Here is a 19,190-nt window from a genome sequence, read left to right as displayed (position 1 = left end):
AAACCTTTTTTTCGGATATTTGCAGAGAAAGAAAAGGGCCGACCACTCCGTCAATCTCACCCTGGAGGGGTTTGAATGTCGCTGGGTGCTGTTCAGGTTTTCCTCCTAAGATAAATCAAGCACACCTTAAAGGGTAATAGCTGTGGGGGGGGGGGGGGGGGATCGGTCTGACACCCGCATTACACCGAAGCACCCTGACTGTCCGACGGGGAGTCGGCCAGCGAATAAATGATCCCCTCAAAGTCAGTTGATCCTGCTGCACTCGCTGCGTTGTGTCACTTCCAAACTTCGGGAGGATCCAGCAGCACGTTTCACCCCAAGACTTCACTGGGATGTGTAAATGTGAGCAATCAAACACAGCATCCGACACATTCGATCATTAAAATGATGTGCTGGAATTTATGAGCATTCCGTTTTGTCACAAGTCACTAGGTTACTTTATGCTCTCTTAAATGACCTGTTTCCCTAAACTTTGTACAACCTGGGAGAGTGATAACCTTTATCAAGGCGAAGGATTAAGAGAAACTTGATCGGGTGAACTCCGGGTCAAGTGGACACACAACTACACTTCTAACAGCATCGTTGCACGTGTGCCTGTGCTCACCCAGACTTAAGACTTCAGTATCGCTGCGGCAGAATTGCCTTAGAATGAAAAAAGATCACAGATTGTTAGACTTTGATTTAACAGAGATGTCTGTGTAAAAGTCAAACTGCAGGGAACATCACTGTGCCCGGAAATATTTTCGCGCCTTAGACATTTGCTTTTGTTGTTGTTGTTGTTGTTGTTGTTGTTGTTGTTGTTGTTTTAGGATGATATTTTAATCGGCCCCCGCTGTTGCTCACTAGATTCAAACTTTGAGTAGATTGTATTTCTGCAGCTTGTATGGCCGTCCATCCCAAACTGTAAAAAAAAATCAAGATTTGTTTGTCACATATTTTGCCTGTCCTCAGAAGAGGTTTGATTGTCTCCGATCAAACGCAACCCCTCCGCAAGATCATTTTGAATAATCACATCAATCCACAACACTTAAATCCGAAGTGCAACCGAAAATAAAACTGAAGCTAAAACAAACATGATAATAGCAACTGAATGTAAAAGAGTTTAACAGTTACCAGGTACCTCGTCGTCTGTTCATTCATTTGCTCACTGTCTTACTTGGATCAACATTTCTTGAAGCACATGTCCCAGGAGCTCTCTTTAGTTCAATATCCAACCCCTCGACGATGGTCCACCAACACGCTGCCTGTCTGTTTGATTTTCAGAACATCATAGTCTCAGGAAATTGGTCAGCTACCTTTGAGTGTTTGTGTTGTTTCCGTGAATTTTATAAATATGTTAATAATTGAGTGACTCTACAGTTTGGCATTGTTGAGACTGTTTGTCCTGGTTAATTATAGAGTAAATGGAGCTATTTCTCAATATTAGAGTGTCGTTTAGAGTGAGTTTGCATCATTTGTTTGAATTTCGGGAGGAATTATTCCAGGAAGATTAGCAGTTTAATTGTTTTTATTATTTATTGTTGATTAATTCAGAAAAGGATTCTGGTCGTTGCCTTTGACTTCCATGCAGACGGCGCTCTGTCTGACGTCGAGCCCATATGGCCGCTCTCAGCAGCTAGATGAGATGACAATAATGTGTTGCAGCAACTCTTGGGACTTAGATATTGATTTATCGATGAGGCAGGTAGCTTCGGGTGACCTCGTCATACCAATCAGTCTGCTACACCTGTTACCGGAGGGACTGTATAATTAACCTGAATTAGCCTGCTTCCCTATTGATCAGCAGCTTTCCTTGGACGCCCTCCTATCTCAAAGAGGTTAAACTATTTTTCTAATCTTTGATCTCTGACCACGTCTTGACTTCCCATGGCGCTTGGGGGCCACTCTACAGCTGCACACTCGCGACATTAAGAGCTGCGACACGCTCGTGCTCCGAAGCGCTGAATGGTTCATTTACAAAAAAATACTTTTTAGTTGGCGACGTGATGAGGTTGTGTCGAGCTTAAACGCAGTCACTGGTCGGTGGCGTTTTGTGTGTTTTCGATGGAAGGCGCTCGCGTCGACTTTTTCGCTGATGCTCGCAGTTTCCGCACCTGCGCTGACGTTGGGACTGTGATCACTGATGTAGCTTTACTTTACTTTATATAAATATGTGTGTGTGTGTGCACACACACATCTTCAGGGTAGGAAAGCCTAGTGGACCCAAGTCTCCCAGCCTCCTGCTTGATTCGTCTTCCCTCAGTCCTCATCCATCACAGACGTGAAAACTCATTCTCTCTTCATGTTGTGGACTTGGCTCCGCCGCTCACACAAAGTAATGGAGGTCACCTCGCCGAGCTGCTCCGCGCTCATTTTCCTGCCTGCTAACAGCTTTTCCCAAATGGCCCCGACAGAATACAAAATGGCTCTACCAAAAATGTCCCCCCGCAGCCCTAACGCTGACCACTTCCACACCGAAAGGTACGGTTGACATTTCTCCATAGCAGAAGCGCGGCCTGTTTTGAACCGGGGCCTCTGACTCTCTCGAAGCCATACTGCCACATTGAGCTGAAGAATGTCAAGAGTGTTGTGAATGTCACAGGCTCTAAAGGCCTCATGTGGATGGTAAAGGCAGGTACGATGTTCCCTGCATAATAGAGATATACACTGGCTCCTTTTTATTACACCCCATACCATTAGAAAAAAACAATCTAATTAAAAGATATGTGGAAAAGGTGTTTTTACAAAGGGGCTCCATTCATAAGGCAAGAAACAGCACTCTGCCTCCTACCAGCGATCATATCGCCCATATCAAATTTGTTGATTCGCAAACCGTCTCTGCTACAGTCAAAATGAAAGAAATGCACAATTGGCCAATAAAGAGGAGAAGACTGAAATGAGAAGAAAAAAAAGACAAAGGGAAGCTTAACACAGCAAAGACAGACACATATTGTGACAGTGAGCCAGCAGAGAAATTATAAATGCTATACAGAGATAGAAAGCAAAGAAAGAATTTTTTTTTTTTTTATCAGGATCTGAGTCAGGGTCACCATCAGACCAAGTCTCCAGTCGATCCTAGTTATTGCTTATTTTTTTCATTGGCACTCTCAATATAAATCCAATGTCAACTCCCCTGCAGGCTCTGGTTTGGTATAATACAACTTTTGTCTCCAATATACGGCAGTCTACGTTTCCCAGTGAACTTTGTCTCTATGCCGTTTGACCGATTTAGACTTCATATACTGTGCAGTGAAACATGCAGCACGTCCTCCTTCATCCCTTTATGTTAATTATACAGTAGAAACATTAAATGCTCTGCAGTGAGCAACCTCCGTCGTGTTGCCTTTGCAGGTGCCATAAATCATGCGGTGTTTACTTTCTGATACAGCCCCGGTACAGTTAGTGTGCTCCCATCCAGTCCCACACCAATAAACCCAGTAACACTGGGGGGAATCGTGGCTCCCATAATGAGAAGCGCTGTTGGTTTGTTTCATTTTCTTTGTATTAGGTGGAAGCAGCCACTGACTCCGAGTCGGAAAGCAAAGGCTCGCCGGAGTACCACTCCGTGGGGATCCAGGTAGAGGATGATAAGAAAGGGTGAGATAAAAATTCAAACCTTATTCGAGAAGCTAAATGTCGTTGCCCCATTTGTCACTGTCACTGTGTGTCATCGTGGCCTGTGCATGTGTGCTATTGTGTGCGGTTGCAGACAGGGCAGGTTCAAACGCTCCAACAGCGTGACGACAGCTGTGCAGGCCGACATGGAGCTGGAGGGCTTCCCCACCATGGAGGACAAGGGCCTGCAGTTCGGCGGCGGCTTCCAGCGCCACTCGGAGCCCAGCACCCCCACGCAGTACGGGGCGGTGCGCACCGTGCGCACCCAGGGACTCTTCAGCTACCGCGAGGATTACCGCACCCCCGCCGAACCCACCAGCCCCAGGGAGGCGACCAGCGAGAACACCTGGCAGCTGGAGCCGCCCTCCCCGCGGGAGAGTGCGGTCTCGTCGGTCGACTCGGGCAGGGCGTCCCCCTCCCTGCGGAGGGACGGGAGCTGGTTCATGCAGCTGCTCCACACGGAGACCAAGAGGATCGAGGGCTGGTGCAAGGAGATGGAGGCAGAGGCGGAAGAGAATGACCTGTCAGAGGAGAGTGAGTGATCTACTGAGAGCTTCAAATATTTCTCATTCGATGTGTTGTTGTTTTTTATGTACTGTACACAGTGTGTGTGATGTACAGTATTTGAAATGCTGTTTGTGTTTCAGTCCTAGGCAAGATCCGAAGTGCGGTTGGAAGTGCTCAGCTGCTCATGTCTCAGAAGTTCCAGCAGTTCTACTGGCTGTGTCAGCAAAACCTGGTGAGAAACCAGTCACCTAATATTCCGTCTGATCAGATTTTTGTCCCCAACTGCCTGGAAATTTTTAGAAAATTCGACAGGATTCTTTACGTCAATCTTTCTTTTTATTGACCTTCATGCTTACTGTGGCTCGTATAAGTTGTGGTGCAGTCCGAATTACTAAGTCGGGCATCAGACAGGGCAGGTTGGTACGCTCCAACAGCGTGACGACATGGAGCTTGAGGTATAAAGGATGTCTCAGTCTTGGCAGAAAAGTCAGATTTTCTGATTTTCATAGCAACTCCAAACAAACTGAGCATTTGAGTCACATGCACAGTAGGTCACATCCAGTGTTTTAGTCCAGATCAGAGTTTAAATAAAGCAACAGACTTAATTCACCTTTTTTTTTCTATTTGCTGGAATCAGAAAACATCACAAACATCACAGGTGATGGGGAGACATATGGGTTTGCCACAGCTGTAATGTGAATTTAAAAAAAAACAACAATATGAATGTGTTGCAAATTAACTTTTGTTCTTCACAACCTCTGTTCTCCATACCTTTAAAAACACATGTAATGCCCCTAACAAATTAAAACAAAACCCCCTAAATATGTCATTGATCGTGGAAAGCTACACTGCTGAGAATCGATATCTTTCTAGCACATTTGCAGGTGAGCTGCGCGTCTTTCTGAGATGAACATCATGCACGTGGTGCATGCGTTTTTGGTGATGCTGCTCCGTCCTGAGGGGAGAAGAGAAAAGAAGTGAGAGCTGAGCAAAACCCTGGGTTTAAATAGACCTTAACACCCCGACAGCAGCTGCTCTATTGCTCAACCAGGAGTAAAGAAACACATGCAGGGTCTGTGATCCCTGCCTCACATTTTCATTGCACTATTCACCAACTCGTTTCATCGATCCGAGCCAAATACCCGATATTTCACATGAGGTCGCTGCGGAGTTATAAAGGAGAGGGATGCTTTTTTTCGCAGTGTGGATCAGAAACTGCTCATTCAGGGGGAATGGGAATTGCACGGGGATTAGATACTGTGAAGCCTTTTAGACTGAGTCGAGCGCTTTCAAGTTTTACTAAAACAACTTTTCCATCACCAGCAGCTGCGCCATTTCACCACAGGACTAAACCCAGGAAGGACAATTTTGATCCACATTTTGGCTTCATTTGTAAAAAACCTAAATGCTCATGAATTGGCATCTCAAAAAAAAAGATGTTAAATTGTGTTTCATCGGCCCGCTTCTCTCCACCTCGTCGATCAACTTTCATGAAGCTTGACTTAAAACAAAACCATAAAGATGCTGGGGGGGGGGGAAATGCGTGGAGCTCTTCTCTGGGAGGAGCTCCCGGATTAGAAAAACACACACTGACACAGCCGGGGCTTAAAGCTCACCGACTCCTCCCGAATCTGTCAGCTCCAGATGCTCAGAGCACTAAGACCTCTGAGCAAAAAGTTCACAGAACATCACAAGATGTTCTGGGGGTCAGGATAAACCTGATCAAGTGCTGAGGCGGTGCCACGGTAATTACAGATATCAGAAATGTGTGCAAAATTCAAGAACTTTATGTGCAAGCACAACAAAATGAAGTGTCATCCTCAAATCAAAATGTGCCTGTTATAAAGATTTAGATTGACGTATTATAAATATAGAAATGCGCAAAAGAATTATAAAATAAAGTAAAGTATAAATAGATGATTTGAGTATATTATTAAGAGTCGAGGCTGGGGGGGTTTAAGGTGGCATGATAAGTATGATAAATACATGTTGCACAGTGGAGTCTTGTCAGAGAAGTTGCTTTGGGGAAGATGCTGTTTTTCATACTATTTGTGTGTATGACGAGGGATCTGAAGCGCCTGCCAAAGGGGAGGAGCCTAAATAGGTAGTTCTTCTACCTTCCCCTCTTGCCCCACATGATGGATAGGTCATAATATTTCAAATCTAGTGTATTACCTTTATATATTTTTTTGCTGTAGAAAAAAAGAAAGTTACTCATCTCATAACGCTCTACAAACAAGAAAGTAAAACTATGACTCTCGAGAAGAGTACCACGCATCGTGACGTATGACATTAAAAACATTAAAAGAACATTACATGACGTTGCTAAACCTTAACTCTTGGCATCATTTAGCAATGCAGATTTTGTTTGAAGCCATCTGATACATTTCTGTAGAGATTTTGCTTTCAGATGTTCATTAATCTCTAAAGTCAAGGTAAGATAGCAATTTGCAAGCATCCTGATGAAACGTTGGCAGGAAATAATGCCTAATAAAACATACACGGGATATAAATTATAGCTTCCCCGCGACTGTAGCTTAGATAGCACCGAGCAGCACTATTCTGTAAATCTGTTGGAGCATCAGGCTGCGGCGCCCTTCACCAGCCACCTACTCTAAATGTCACAGGGTTGAGTGTGAGTGTGGGGATGTTGCTGGGATTATAGTCAACCGTCGTACGCTAAAACAATGACCGATACCAACACTTGGACACCTTTATCGTACACTGTGTCACTAGTGCTTGGTTTCTTGGTGGACTCGTACTCTTACGTTGCCTCTTAAATGTCCATAGATCGTACAGAAAGCAAACTCGTGACCTTTCTTATTATAAGCGTTGTGTTCTTTAAAGGTCCCGAGTAAATAGCACAGTGTGGTGGGTGAGGAGATGCTCTGATGTTTGGACCGTCGGTACGGAAACTGTACCAGTGGTCACTCAGGGTTTCACTCCAGTTCTTGTTCAACCGAATTGACATGTTGCTGCCAAACACAAATCACATTTAATGATGAGATGATCAGAGGTGAATCTTAGACTTAAGTCTTTCTGGATAAACTGAAATTTCTGTTTGGGAAAATGTTTTGGGTATAGGGACATTGTTTAAACATGTTGACGTTGTTTTATATATATATATATATATATATATATATATATATATATATATATATATATATATATATTATTCTTTGTTTTTTATTTGATGCTATAAAGCTACTGGGTACTGTATTTTTCTAATCACATTCATTGTGATGACCTAATCACAATCAGCATTTGAGGTGTTGTATTATATCGCCAAGATGGCTTCTGTATTTTCTTCTCAAGCCTTTGGAATCGTCTCTCCTGATACTGTTTTGCTCTATAAACAACGGAGCAAAACAGGGGTAATAGAAGAAAAGGCTCAAAGCAAAGACAAGGATGTGGACTGACACGTGTTACCTCCAAACAAGTGTTTGTTCAGATTTTCATGGCACAGTAGAAGCAGAGACAATGAGCCGCTCCTCAATCTGATGTTAATTTAATTTTGAGCAATGCAGTGATGAATTGGACCAAACTGACATCGGCAGTTTATCATTTCGGAGCTCATCCAAGAAAATATGACAGGACCGAGCTCCATCACGAGTTGTCATTCCAACCAAAAGCCCCCAAACTGCCTGTTCTGATGAGTCTGATAAGGACATCTAGTGGATCTAAGCCGAAGTGCAGTGATGGCGGTGTCTTCATGTCCATTGGTGCCGCCTGTGTTGTGACTCCTCTCCCCTGCATCTCTTGTAGGACCCCAGCGCCATGCCGCGGCCCACCTCTCAGGACCTGGCTGGCTTCTGGGACCTGCTGCAGCTCTCCATCGACGACGTCACCATTAAGTTTGAGCAGCTGCAGCAGATCAAGAACAACAACTGGAGGCCCGTCGACAGCCCAGAGAAGAAGGTGAGGGGTGTCCGAAGCCACGCGGCTCCACGGTGTCACCGCTCCGTCAGTTGCATGCGTTTTGTGTTGCGATCCTGACCAAACTCTACAGATTGGAAAGGTTCAGTGTGGTTCTTTGGAGGCATTAACAAAACAGACCGAAGCAGGGAACCGTCGGAAGTTTGAGGTTTTGAAAGATGCTTGATGGAACATTTTTGATTAGGGATTAAATATTAATAGGTGAGCAGGGAGAAAAAGGGGGAGGGAGACGGACATGTTTTTTGGGGGGATGATATACTGTAAAAAATGTACATTTCGTAGTATTTTTAATAATTTATGCTTTATAATTTGGGAAATAGTGTCGCAGTTTTTCTCTTACTCAAGGTGAGGGCCCAAAGGAAATATTCATCGCCCTGGGGGAAGACGTCCGCTTTTAAAAGAATATCTAAACCTTACACACCACAGTGATTTTCATACAGTGCTCTGACAATGGGAGATTTTCTGTAGACTGTAAAACCACCTCACAGTAATTCTCTCTTCTCCTTCTTCTTCTTCTTCTTAAAGCCACCAGCTCCAGTACCAAAGAAGACAGTTCGGCAGAGGAGTTTGATCACACGGGAGAAATCCTTGGACCTCCCCGATAGGCACCGGCAGGAGGCTCGGCGGCGGCTCATGGCAGCCAAGCGGGCAGCCTCCTTCCGGCAGAACTCCGCCTCGGAGCGAGCGGACAGCATCGAGATCTATATTCCCGAGGCTCAGACTAGACTTTGAGAAGATAGGGTCAGGGTGTCTCCCTGCTCCCACATTCAAACAACTTTAAAAACTAGCCTTTTTTCTAGACTGCTCCTCTCTTTACTCTTCCTTTATCCATCTGTTGGCCGCTCTCGAAAAAAAAGCCATCCCCAGTATCCATCGCCATCGGCCTGTAGGATGTGCCAAGCCTCTTCTCCCATCGCCAGAATATGTGTTAGCAGAAGTGTATGTCTGACATGGGTCAGTTGGGTTTCCTCTCGGTTTGCTGGTGGTCCCGATATCCAGCCTACAAGCTCTCTCGCCCGATGTCCTGGATGGGTACATCTGTAGTTTTTCAGCATTTGCAAAGTGCCAATTAAAAAGTGCAGCTTTGAAAACCTACCAGCAACCAGGCCTTTGAGCTAAAACGAGTAAACGAGAGAAATTATATTTGATTTCAAGTGGTTAAAATATGGTCAAAGTTAGTGAACCTTCAGTATTTTTAGATCATTTAAAGTTACTTTTTTTTCCCCCTCTGTTCTTTTTGGAGTAGATGTTAATTACAAGCTGAATATCACAGAATTGTTGTCAGTTCAAAACTTTTAAAAGTGCCAATGCTTGAAATACCTCAACTATGTGCAAGTGGCACTGATCACCCACTCAAGGTTATTCAGGCAGCCCTTATAAGCTCTGGACTGGTCAGTGTTGAAAAATGCAGCTTTCTACCCAATCTGGTTGTAGTCTAACATTTCTCATGGTCTGGATTGGTGGACGAACGACATCCGTCAGCTCATTACCGTGCACATGTCAAAATACTTTCCAAGTTATCTCATGCTCCTGTTGCCAACTTTTAAATATGGACATTTACTTGAAGCAGAAAACATGCAAGTCTCGTGGCAACATGTTCATTACGTCAGTGCAGTAGAAGACAAAGAACAAAACATGAAAGTTTGTGTAACTCCTTAGATCAAAATGTGTAGACAAATGCACTTATGCACTTATTACAATTCTCTCTATTTCCAAGGGAAATGTACATACCCAAGTTCACAATAGTACTGTTGTATTTTTGAATTGTGAGCGGGAAGAATAAGAATATTTCATTGTGTAATTATTTTGTCTCTCCCCCCACATGTCCACTGCTTCCCTGCCCTCTCCATTGCTTTTGACAAATCTGGATTTCTTGCAGCATGTTCACACACACGCACGCAAAATCAAACTGCTGTGTTTTCATCCAATATGCTTCTCTCAGGCCCCCCTCCAAGTAGTGCCCCCCCCCCCCCCCCGACACAGTTAATGAGTGATAGAAAAATACAATCAAAACATAAACAAAGTATCTGCATTCGAGTTTCTTTAAATAAAGAAAGAGCCTCGCAATTTTCATATTTCTTGAAAAAGTTGCTGAGAGTCCATCTAATCAGTATCGTAGTTGCCTAGTTGACTCCTTCTAGGAAAGACGGAGAAGTAATGAAAAGGAATTGGGGCAAAGGCATTCCACAGGGATGAAAGGAAGCAAGGCCCCGATATCTAAAACATTTGCGAGTCCCCCATTTAAATGAAACACACGAGGAACAGGATATTAACTGTCTGTGGCTGTGCAGACCAGTGTGTGATATATTTTGTGAGATCTGTGTTATTTGTCGGTTGCACTCAGCTCTTTGTAAATTCAACCTAGCTTTACTGTAAGTGGAGAATTCCACGTGAATTAAAACGGGGGGTTGCACCATGCAAACAAGTTCACAGTAGTAGACGTGGTAATGGATATTTACGAATATCTGGTGCAACCCTTATCCTGGTACGGGATGCAGAAGTGGAAAGCCAACGTTTAAATTCTGTGGGCCTTGGATCCGAGTCCTAGTGGTCACAGTGTCCCCTCCCAGGTTTTTATAAGTAAATGAATCATAAACGATAATCCCATCCTGAGCGAAAAACTACAATTCCGCTTCTCTCTCTTCCCCTACATTCAAAGCGCTGCCCTGAAGACCGAGGGTCTGTTGGTGGACACTTTGAATAATCCATCAACGAAATGGTGCTGCTTTTTATTTAATCAATACCGTACGAGACAAACAATCAACGCAACACGGTGTCCCGATAGCTAATCGAAACATCACTTCAACAAAAAACTATTTTTATGACTCAGAAAACTTTTGGTTGATTAATCGCGCCAGTGTGCCCGGCTTCACTAAGCATTGGACCGGGGAGACTTATCACACCGAGCAGTCACGACAAAAGGTTCGCCGCTGTGATTTTGACCCTGCAACTTGACTGCAAAACATATTTTAGATACCATGGCATATCATTTACTTTTTTTCGTGCTACAGATTGTATTTTTGATAAAAATACAATCCAAATTTTTTAACCTCAGAGGATCTCTGGTAGATTTAGGAAGACAAAAGAAAAAAGGCCCCTGAACCAATCACGACTCCAAGTCAACGGTAGACTGTTTTCCGGAGTTCAAAAAACCCGACCTCCACGACCAACCGAGTCCAGTCGCCCCCCCCCCCCCCCCTTGATTCCACCTTCCTCGGATAGCCGTGACCTGGACGACGTCAACCTCTGACCAAGTCAGAGCGCATTGTTCACTTTGTTATTCACCTTCGAATCTCCTAGCGGATCTCAGACGACACGTTTCCGAGAGCTGAGGAGTATTTGTTTTTCAGTCCAACGAATACTCGAGTAACCAAAGGCATCCGTGGGGTGAGGGTGTTTCTGACATGTTGTGCCATACTTAAGTTTAAACACCCCGCCCCCCCACCCCCACCCACCCCCTTACAGAGGCAGGGACCTTTAACAGTTTGACAGCAGGTTTCTGGAAAGCGCCAGTGTGTGTGTGTGTGTGATGCCAGGCAGTTTGGCAGAGCAGAGACGTGCCCCTGCTGTTGCCACGGTCGCAGGCAGACGGGGGGAGCGACAGACTCGGCCTGACATATGCTGGCTTAGAGGAGCCGAGAGCTCCGCGCTGAGCCCCCCGACTGCTGGTGTCGTACGCCGTTGTGTCGTACGCTGTTGTTTTCGAGCTGCGAGGCTGTTCTGTGCGGCTCGCCCGGGCGCTGCGCTGGGTGTGTGTTTTTTTCAGCCTTCCCTTGACTGAAGCAAAGCAGCTTATGTAAGATTTTTGGGTCCTTGGTTGGGATCAAAAGCCTCCGAGGCCTTTCAAACGCTTATTTTGAGAGATGTTTCGCTGAGTAGCGGCCCCTCACTGTAGAGCTTAAGCATCAGCACTGTCAAAAATTTCAATCTGGACCTCCGCTGGGCTGCGTTGACCGAGGGGCTGCCGTCGGAACACATCCGAGGTGTTTCCCTCGTATGCAAACTGACCAGGGCCGCGGACGAAATGGACTGTATCCGACGCCTTGCTTTTCGGTTTGAGGCAGTTCTCTGGCTCCTCTGAAGAGACATTCATATAATTGCGATGAGACCGTTTGCCTAGTTGGACCGTGACTGAACCATTTCAAACAGCGGTAGCGAGATCAGTGCCAGAAGTCGTGTGGGAGCGGGAACAAATGTTGAAAAGGGGATTTGTGCAATAGAGACTTTAGTGAATTTGCAGCTACAGTCAGAAAGAAAGGTTTGCAGATATGTCATATATTTAGTTTTAGACCCATTTCCTCTCTGGAAAAAAACCCCACCTCGGTAAGATCTCACATCTTATTAAACGACTTTCTGCTGTCAAGGTTACTGGAGGTCAAACTTGTCCCTGTGAAATTCATTTTTCCACTAATAAGACGTGTGTTTTTTTGTTTTCTTGCACTCATTTTGTCCAAAGCTCTAATGGCCTCCCCTTGATTTCAGTGATGGTGTATTTTCTTGGCTGTGTGGCTGTTGTACTTTGGAATCTGTCGGTTGGCGTGCATGTGATACTGTGAGCGTTGGAGGATTCCTCACTCGGTAAGAAGTACTGTAGCTGCAATTATTTATTCATTCTTTTTAGGTTAAAAGATTATGGTACTTTCACAGGTCACCCATCAACACCTCCTGAAAACCCAGAGGGCAGGAGATGTCGTCATAGTCACTTCTAATATCGTAAGGGCAGCAAATAACTACAAGTGCCATCTTATCCAGCATACTGTAAAACCATTACTCCCCACGTTCACACATCCTTCGTCAGGCCTGTGTCAGCGGACCATGTCCTCCATCGCCCATGATCTCGACCCACACGTTGACATCCTGTGGCCTCTCTTCGAGTATGCGACTGTCCGTCTGCTTTGGGCTCTCGAGCCCACGATGTGAAATATTTCAAGGGGACTTTTTTTCGTAAAAAACACGCCGTGGAAAGAGCGTCAGACTCTCTGAGATATAGCCTGATACAACACTTCCTTGAACTTGGAATGTGAAACGACTCTATAATTACTAGATAAAATGAAGAAAAGAAAAAAACAGTAGTTGTTTAGCTAAAACTATTTTCATCTCTTGTATATCATATCTATAGTGAGGATGAATATAATTCCAAATATTCATTAATTTGTAAAGAAATATATATATATAGATATATAAATATATAATATATGCTTCATTAAAAGACATAACTATTTTCTGCTCTTGCTCATGTTTAGTTGTCATTTTTACTTTGTTATGGTTTGTTTTATAAGCTGATATGATGGCATGCGAAATACTGATTCTGAATGTAGGCTTTTTTTTGTCACAGACGATGACACTGTCCCACTGATGTACATTTGTTACGTATTTATTTAAGTCGATCACATATGCATTTCTAAATGTGTGTTATTTCAGTGCAAGTTACTGTATCCCCTGGGTTATTTTTTTGTATTATTTGAGTAGTTTGCAACAACATATGCATCTCCCTCCATTCTTTCCTAGCTGAGCTATCGAAAGATTTTGCCTCTTTTGAGTAGTTTGATCATTGCTGAGGTCATCCAGTGTAAATAATTCTGCGATTAAATTTTTGGAGAAAAAGTTTGGAAACGTTTGTCTGTGTGGCTGCTTGAAAAAAACCAAATACATTTACACTATTTTAAACTTAGACGATTGCTGTTATGGTAAAACATATTTAAACCATTAGTAAAATGTTATGAGTTGGTTTCATTACACATTGTCCGACACCAGCAAAAAAGCAAAAGCTACTGAATTGCTTCACCCAATAACAACAGTATTCCCAGTGGAAGGATATTAGGAGGAAGTGGACTTAAGTGAATTTATCAAACTGTTCTTGACATTTCATGCATTTTCTACCTGTGTGCAGGTTGCAATGAGCTAAAGATGAAGGGTTTCTTTGAATCATCAAAGACATTACAGTTCTGTTCACTGTTCTTGGTTATGAGTCAGCAGGGTCAGCAGGGTCACCAGCGACTTGGCATTTACACGGATCAGCCACAACATTAAAACAGATAACTGGTATTTCTTGACTTAGTCGACCCACGAAGCCTTGGAAGGTTATAGGTGTTGTATTGTATCATATTATCCTTTATTACAAACTTTTCTTGTTTGGTTTATTTTCTCAGAGCTTTTAAGGGAGTCAACAAATAAATGTGTAATAAATTTTTAAGAACACAAAAAGAATTATAATTCTGGTCAGATCATCTTTTAAGTTTTGGCGGCGGAACAACAGATTGATTCCTAATATACAACGTGGTATTTGTCTGAGAACAGATTTCACAATAAAAATATGGCAAAACTGCTACAGAACAACACACTTTGTATTGGAAGGTCGGCTGTAAATGGTATGTAGTTATACTAAATGTTTTTCATACACTCTAGTTTAATCGTAATCTGATTGTTCCAATACAACAGCAGGGTTCGTGGACCTATTCTGATTCCACTCGTAGCACATTTGGTTTGTTTGCCAACTTGTCTAATGTAGATTTAAATGGGGGATTTCTTTCTTTAATAGTTGGATTTCTGCAGATTATTGTTGCATGCAAGATTATGATCATTGCTAGGATATATCAGGACTCTGCTTTCAAACTTTCCCTAATCGCTCGTCTTAAAGGCTCCTGCACACGTGTTTTCAGTTACTCTGGCAGATTAAACCTCCTCTGACTCTGAAGTTAGGCAGAGCTATGCTTGGAATCACCAAACAGCATGCACTTAAAAGACTATTAAAGGTGTAAGTGGCAGGAAAGGGAGAGGCTGTGTGACTCAACACTGCAATTTGCAAGCTCCCAAAAGTTTGTTTTTTTTAATGCGACATTTTGACCTTCAAGGTATTTGTCAGGAAAACAAAAAGGTGTAATGTCCCACTCTGCAAAGATCAACAGGGGACTGAAGTAGATGTCAATCCTTTGAACGTAAAATGTACTTATTATACTTTTCTCTGAAATTTAACATTAGATTGTCATTTATATGATCTCGTAGTCAATTTCTTTAGAGGCCTCACAAAAAACAAGAAACATTCAGCAGCCATTCATCATGCCAGGAACTCAACTTAAGCCCCTTGACCTGTCTCCTGCAAGCTCAAATATATGAGGTGAGGTCGCCACCTGTTGGACAAAGAAATAATTCCATGCATTGTTCAAGTTACAGATATTGCAGTTGGATTTCTCTTTATTCACCTCTCTTCCTTAACTACCAAGATTTAATTGGACTTAAATATTTGACCATATTCATCATATCATAATTTGCCTCAAGGTATTACATCTTGAAGATTTTTTAACCTTTTGTCCAAGAGGTTTTATCAGTTCTGACTTATGGTGAAGTTCCCATTGATGTGAGTGATGTCTTCAAGACTTTAATAGTACTATGTCTGTGTCAATGTGTGTTATCAACATTGGCAGTGACATGATAGTTCAGAATGTAATTTCTCTGTCTTCTTTTTGCAACTTTTGCAATTCAATTCTGCTCATTACTTTCTCAATTGAATCACATTAAAATAACTCCATATCGATTGAAATGATTTGAATTCATCGAGTGTATTGTGGACATTTTATTTGAGCACATATTTGTGACGTGTAGATGAATAACATGTAGTTTATATGAGCATGTTGGTTTCTTTTACCACACACCGTGCCCCTTAAATGCACAACAACTACATCAACATCATAATGAATCATGAAATCAATTCCTTGTGGTGGGTCACCCCGGCATATATACAACCCTGGATTAAACTCGAATTTATCCTTAAAATTTCCCATCATGCTTTATTCCTAATATTCTTGTTATTGCAAATGTAATTAGTTGGGTGAATTCCTGCAGCCCTTCCTTTAACTGATAATTCTAGAGACAACCAGTAGGATTCTGTCTCTCGGCGGCGCAGACCAATGGGTTGCACGGAAAGTTCAAAAGAGGCGTGACTTCCTGTTTGGCGGTCACATGACCGAAAATTGAAGTCGTGTGATGTGAATTGTGGAGCTCCTCTCTCCGGTTGTTGTCGCTTCAGATCGCCGGCCCGACGCGTCCACGGGAGGCCGCTCGGTACTCGGTGTTCTCCGGACGAGTTCGGTAGTTCCTGGTGAGCCATTCTCTTTTTCGCTGCTTCGGACCTTGTCGCTGTTTGTGTCCTTAGCTTAGCTTCTTAGCTACACCTTTTTGTTTGTTGTGCTAATGTGACTTCACGGTTGAGTGTACCGCGAGTCTGCAATGTGACTCATCACGTTTGAGACCTTTTGTGCTTCTTTTCATTCGGCGTAGAACTGGAGTCAGTGAGTTATTACGAGGAAAAACAACTGTGAGAGCGACAGAACTGTTGAAGAGTCAACCGACAGAATGTCACGTGTAGTTGTGGGCCCACAGTGTTGTGTTTAATTCGTGTGTAGTCGCTGAGGATGTGATGTGTGTGTCATCTTCAGCAGGCCTCCGTTCTTTTGCACGTGACCCACACGCCATGCGCGTGCCAGCCTCTGCTCACAGCCCCCCCTGCAGCTGAGCCCCCCACCCACCCCACATCACACCTTAAAGCCCCAGTGACCCCCACCACCACCCCTCCATCGACCATCACCATGGATCCTGACCCGCAGCCCGGCCCTCTTCCCCGGCCCAGTGCAGAGTACTTCCAGTGGGACCACCGCCTCCGGCTCGTCGGCCTGGGGTTCGCCTTCTACGCGGCGACCTTCCTCCTCTCCCACCTCCTGTCCATGGCGCTGTCCCGCACCTACAGGTCGCTTCTCGCCAAGGAGAGGGTCTTCTGGGACCTGGCAGCCACCCGGGCGGCGTTCGGCGTCCAGAGCACCGTGGCCGGTCTGTGGGCCCTCACCGGGGACGATGCGTTGACCGCAGACAAAGTGCGGGGCCAGGAGGACTGGTCGTGGTTCAACGTCCTCACGGCCACGGGTTTCTTCGCGTTCGAGAATGTGGCGCTTCACGCCTCCAGCGTGGCGTTTTGGTCGTTTGACCTCCCGCTGGCGACGCACCACTTCTTCGCCCTGTCGGGGTACGCCGGGGCGGTGGTGTGGGACTCCCTCGGCCACTTCCTGCCGATGGTCACGCTGCTGCTGGAGGTCAGCACGCCGTTTACCTGCATATCCTGGATGTTACTGAAGGTAGGGGGCCATCGAGTCACTGTGTCAGGAGTGAAACTGCACTAAATCACTTTGCTCTACACATCGTGCACACGTCTCTTTCCCTCATCTTGATTCAGAGGATTTGCAAGTTCCTAACCTGTCTTTTGTAAGTGCGGGTACTTTACCAGAGTCTCAGGGCTGTAATACCACCCGATAATGTTAAATGATCATCTCTACCCAACAAATCACTCGAAACGTCACCAGGTTTCAGTTCCTAATGTGCATCTCAAGACGCTGCTTATGAAAGAGGAAGTTCCATAAAAAGTGACTGAATCAGTTTCTAACCTTTCAACCTTCCTTCCCAAACTTTTGACTTGAATACAAGTACGTTACTGAGATGTAGACGATGTTATGGTATTGAAACATCATCTTTGTTACAACATAAAAACTGATCTGCGTTTCTTTCACCCTGACAGGCCGGCTGGGCACGCACCATGATCTGGAGAGCCAACCAGTGGGTGATGATCCACATGTTCCACTGTCGTATGGTGCTCACCTACTACCTCTGGTGGGTGGCCCTGTCCCACTGGGGGGAGCTCAGCGCCCACGTGGCCCTGCCCCAGCGGCTGCTTTTCTTCACGGGCCTCGCTCTTCTCACGCTCATCATCAACCCCATCTGGACGCACAAGAAGACCATGCAGCTGCTAAACCCCGTGGACTGGAACTTTGGGAACGCGCCGGCTCCCCTGAACGGCGCCGACGACGGCCGGCCTGTGGTTTCCGTCAAACCTCACGCCAGCTGAGGGCTCCCGCTGAGGTTGTTTCTTATCCGACTGATGCCACATTTGTTTTTTCTTGTTTTTCTTTCATAATGGACATGGGAAGTGACTTTTAGCATGGTGGGAGTAATATGGATATTTTTAAGATTTATCTTGTTAGCTTCTTCATAGGTGCGTGCGGTTGTGTAAGGCAGTGGAATGGGTCCCTGCTTGCACGTGTCACTTTCACAACACAGTGTTGAGAAATATCCATATTACCAGACCAGTCTTATAAATGCTTTGTTTGCAGGAGGACAAATATGCAAGATAGCAGATGTTGCAAGAGCCATTAAAAAGCACAAACTTACAAATTCTAATCCTGTTTGTTATAAGGAAAAAAATCAGTGCACAGAGTTAAAGGGCCGATATTATGCTCCAGGCACCTTTTCAGCCTGCCTCCAGGTATATTTGGTTACCTGGGGTGTCTGGCAGCCTAGGAAGAATGAAAAGAAAACAACGAGTCGTTGATTCGTGGTTTGGGTTGGCCGTGCAGACGGTCTGTAAACGAGCCATTCACAGCCCAGGCGTCAAGTGACGTAAGTTGACTCCTGCTACTGGGGCAACCGCGCAGAAAAGGGGGGGCTGTGTGGCTTGATCCTTGAGGTGTTTTGACATGGACTGGCAAAAACAAGTAGTGCACACACCTGAAAACCAACGTAACAAAAAGGGGGCATAATATGGGCCCTTTAATTGATTTTACCTCCGTTACCCATGGTATTTAAAGATTTACATCCTGTCCTGCCTGAGGAGGTATTGCACTGTAAATCTCTTTGCAGCCACAGCGGCTTCTGGTTCGATGCTGCTGATGGTGAGGTGAAGTCTGGTCGCTCAGTCAGGTAAAAGAAGACGGGCAGTAACACGTCGTGTGCTCCGGGGGAAAAGGAGGAGGTGAGAGGTGATGTTCTTTTCGAGTAGTCACCAAAACGACTCTGTTGTAAAGTCTCGTCAAGAGTGTGGCCTTTGCCAATGGTGCTTTCACAACAGACAGGAGTGCATTCAGCACTTAATTGGGCAGCGTAGGCAAGAAAACTGAGTTATGCTTAAAGATTCAGACTCTGAAGGTCACTCATTGGAGCTTGTGGATACTAAGTGGATAATGGCATCAGTCGAATCATGATTCTCATCCAGCAGAAGAAATGATTTGTCATAGCCTTGAAAGAGAAAGCCTCTTTATCTGAATCTTCTGTCGACTCAAAGAAAACTCAGGACTGGTTCACTCAACAAAGGCTCTGTTGTTCAAAATGGAGATAAT

General features: G+C 44.5%; 2 protein-coding genes across 4 annotated transcripts in view; both read left to right on the top strand.

Annotated features, from left to right (window-relative positions):
• dlgap2a (discs, large (Drosophila) homolog-associated protein 2a) overlaps positions 1 to 13,644 on the top strand; it is a 147,803-nt gene extending 134,159 nt beyond the window's left edge. For both annotated transcript variants that reach the window (XM_047337762.1, XM_035610334.2), the window contains 5 exons: positions 3,488 to 3,576; positions 3,689 to 4,128; positions 4,242 to 4,333; positions 7,867 to 8,019; positions 8,563 to 13,644. In XM_047337762.1, coding sequence (XP_047193718.1) covers positions 3,488 to 3,576; positions 3,689 to 4,128; positions 4,242 to 4,333; positions 7,867 to 8,019; positions 8,563 to 8,769 — 981 coding nt within the window. In that variant the 3' untranslated portion in view covers positions 8,770 to 13,644. The remainder of the gene's footprint in view (positions 1 to 3,487; positions 3,577 to 3,688; positions 4,129 to 4,241; positions 4,334 to 7,866; positions 8,020 to 8,562) is intronic.
• Positions 13,645 to 15,993: 2,349 nt separating this feature from the next.
• Positions 15,994 to 18,255, top strand: cln8 (CLN8 transmembrane ER and ERGIC protein). Of its 2 annotated transcripts, none has more exons than XM_047327212.1 (3): positions 15,994 to 16,132; positions 16,473 to 17,159; positions 17,597 to 18,255. In XM_047327212.1, the coding sequence occupies exons 2-3, from the start codon at positions 16,620 to 16,622 to the stop codon at positions 17,921 to 17,923; spliced, it is 867 nt and encodes a 288-aa protein (XP_047183168.1). In that variant the 5' UTR covers positions 15,994 to 16,132; positions 16,473 to 16,619; the 3' UTR covers positions 17,924 to 18,255. The 2 variants fall into 2 exon arrangements, with proteins under 2 accessions (XP_047183168.1, XP_035467077.2); XM_035611184.2 differs by having other exon boundaries at positions 16,470 to 17,159.
• The last annotated feature ends 935 nt before the right edge of the window (positions 18,256 to 19,190 follow it).

This window comes from Scophthalmus maximus, chromosome 15 (assembly GCF_022379125.1).
Source record: "Scophthalmus maximus strain ysfricsl-2021 chromosome 15, ASM2237912v1, whole genome shotgun sequence".
Classification (NCBI taxonomy): domain Eukaryota; kingdom Metazoa; phylum Chordata; class Actinopteri; order Pleuronectiformes; family Scophthalmidae; genus Scophthalmus; species Scophthalmus maximus.
This window is presented reverse-complemented; position numbering and strand designations above follow the sequence as displayed.

Excerpts from the sequence above, each read along its gene's own strand:
- cln8 (XM_047327212.1), top strand. The coding sequence starts at position 16,620 with ATGGATCCTGACCCGCAGCCCGGCCCTCTTCCCCGGCCCAGTGCAGAG. Across the intron at positions 17,160-17,596 it reads TATCCTGGATGTTACTGAAG|GCCGGCTGGGCACGCACCAT; the intron begins GTAGGGGGCCAT and ends TCACCCTGACAG.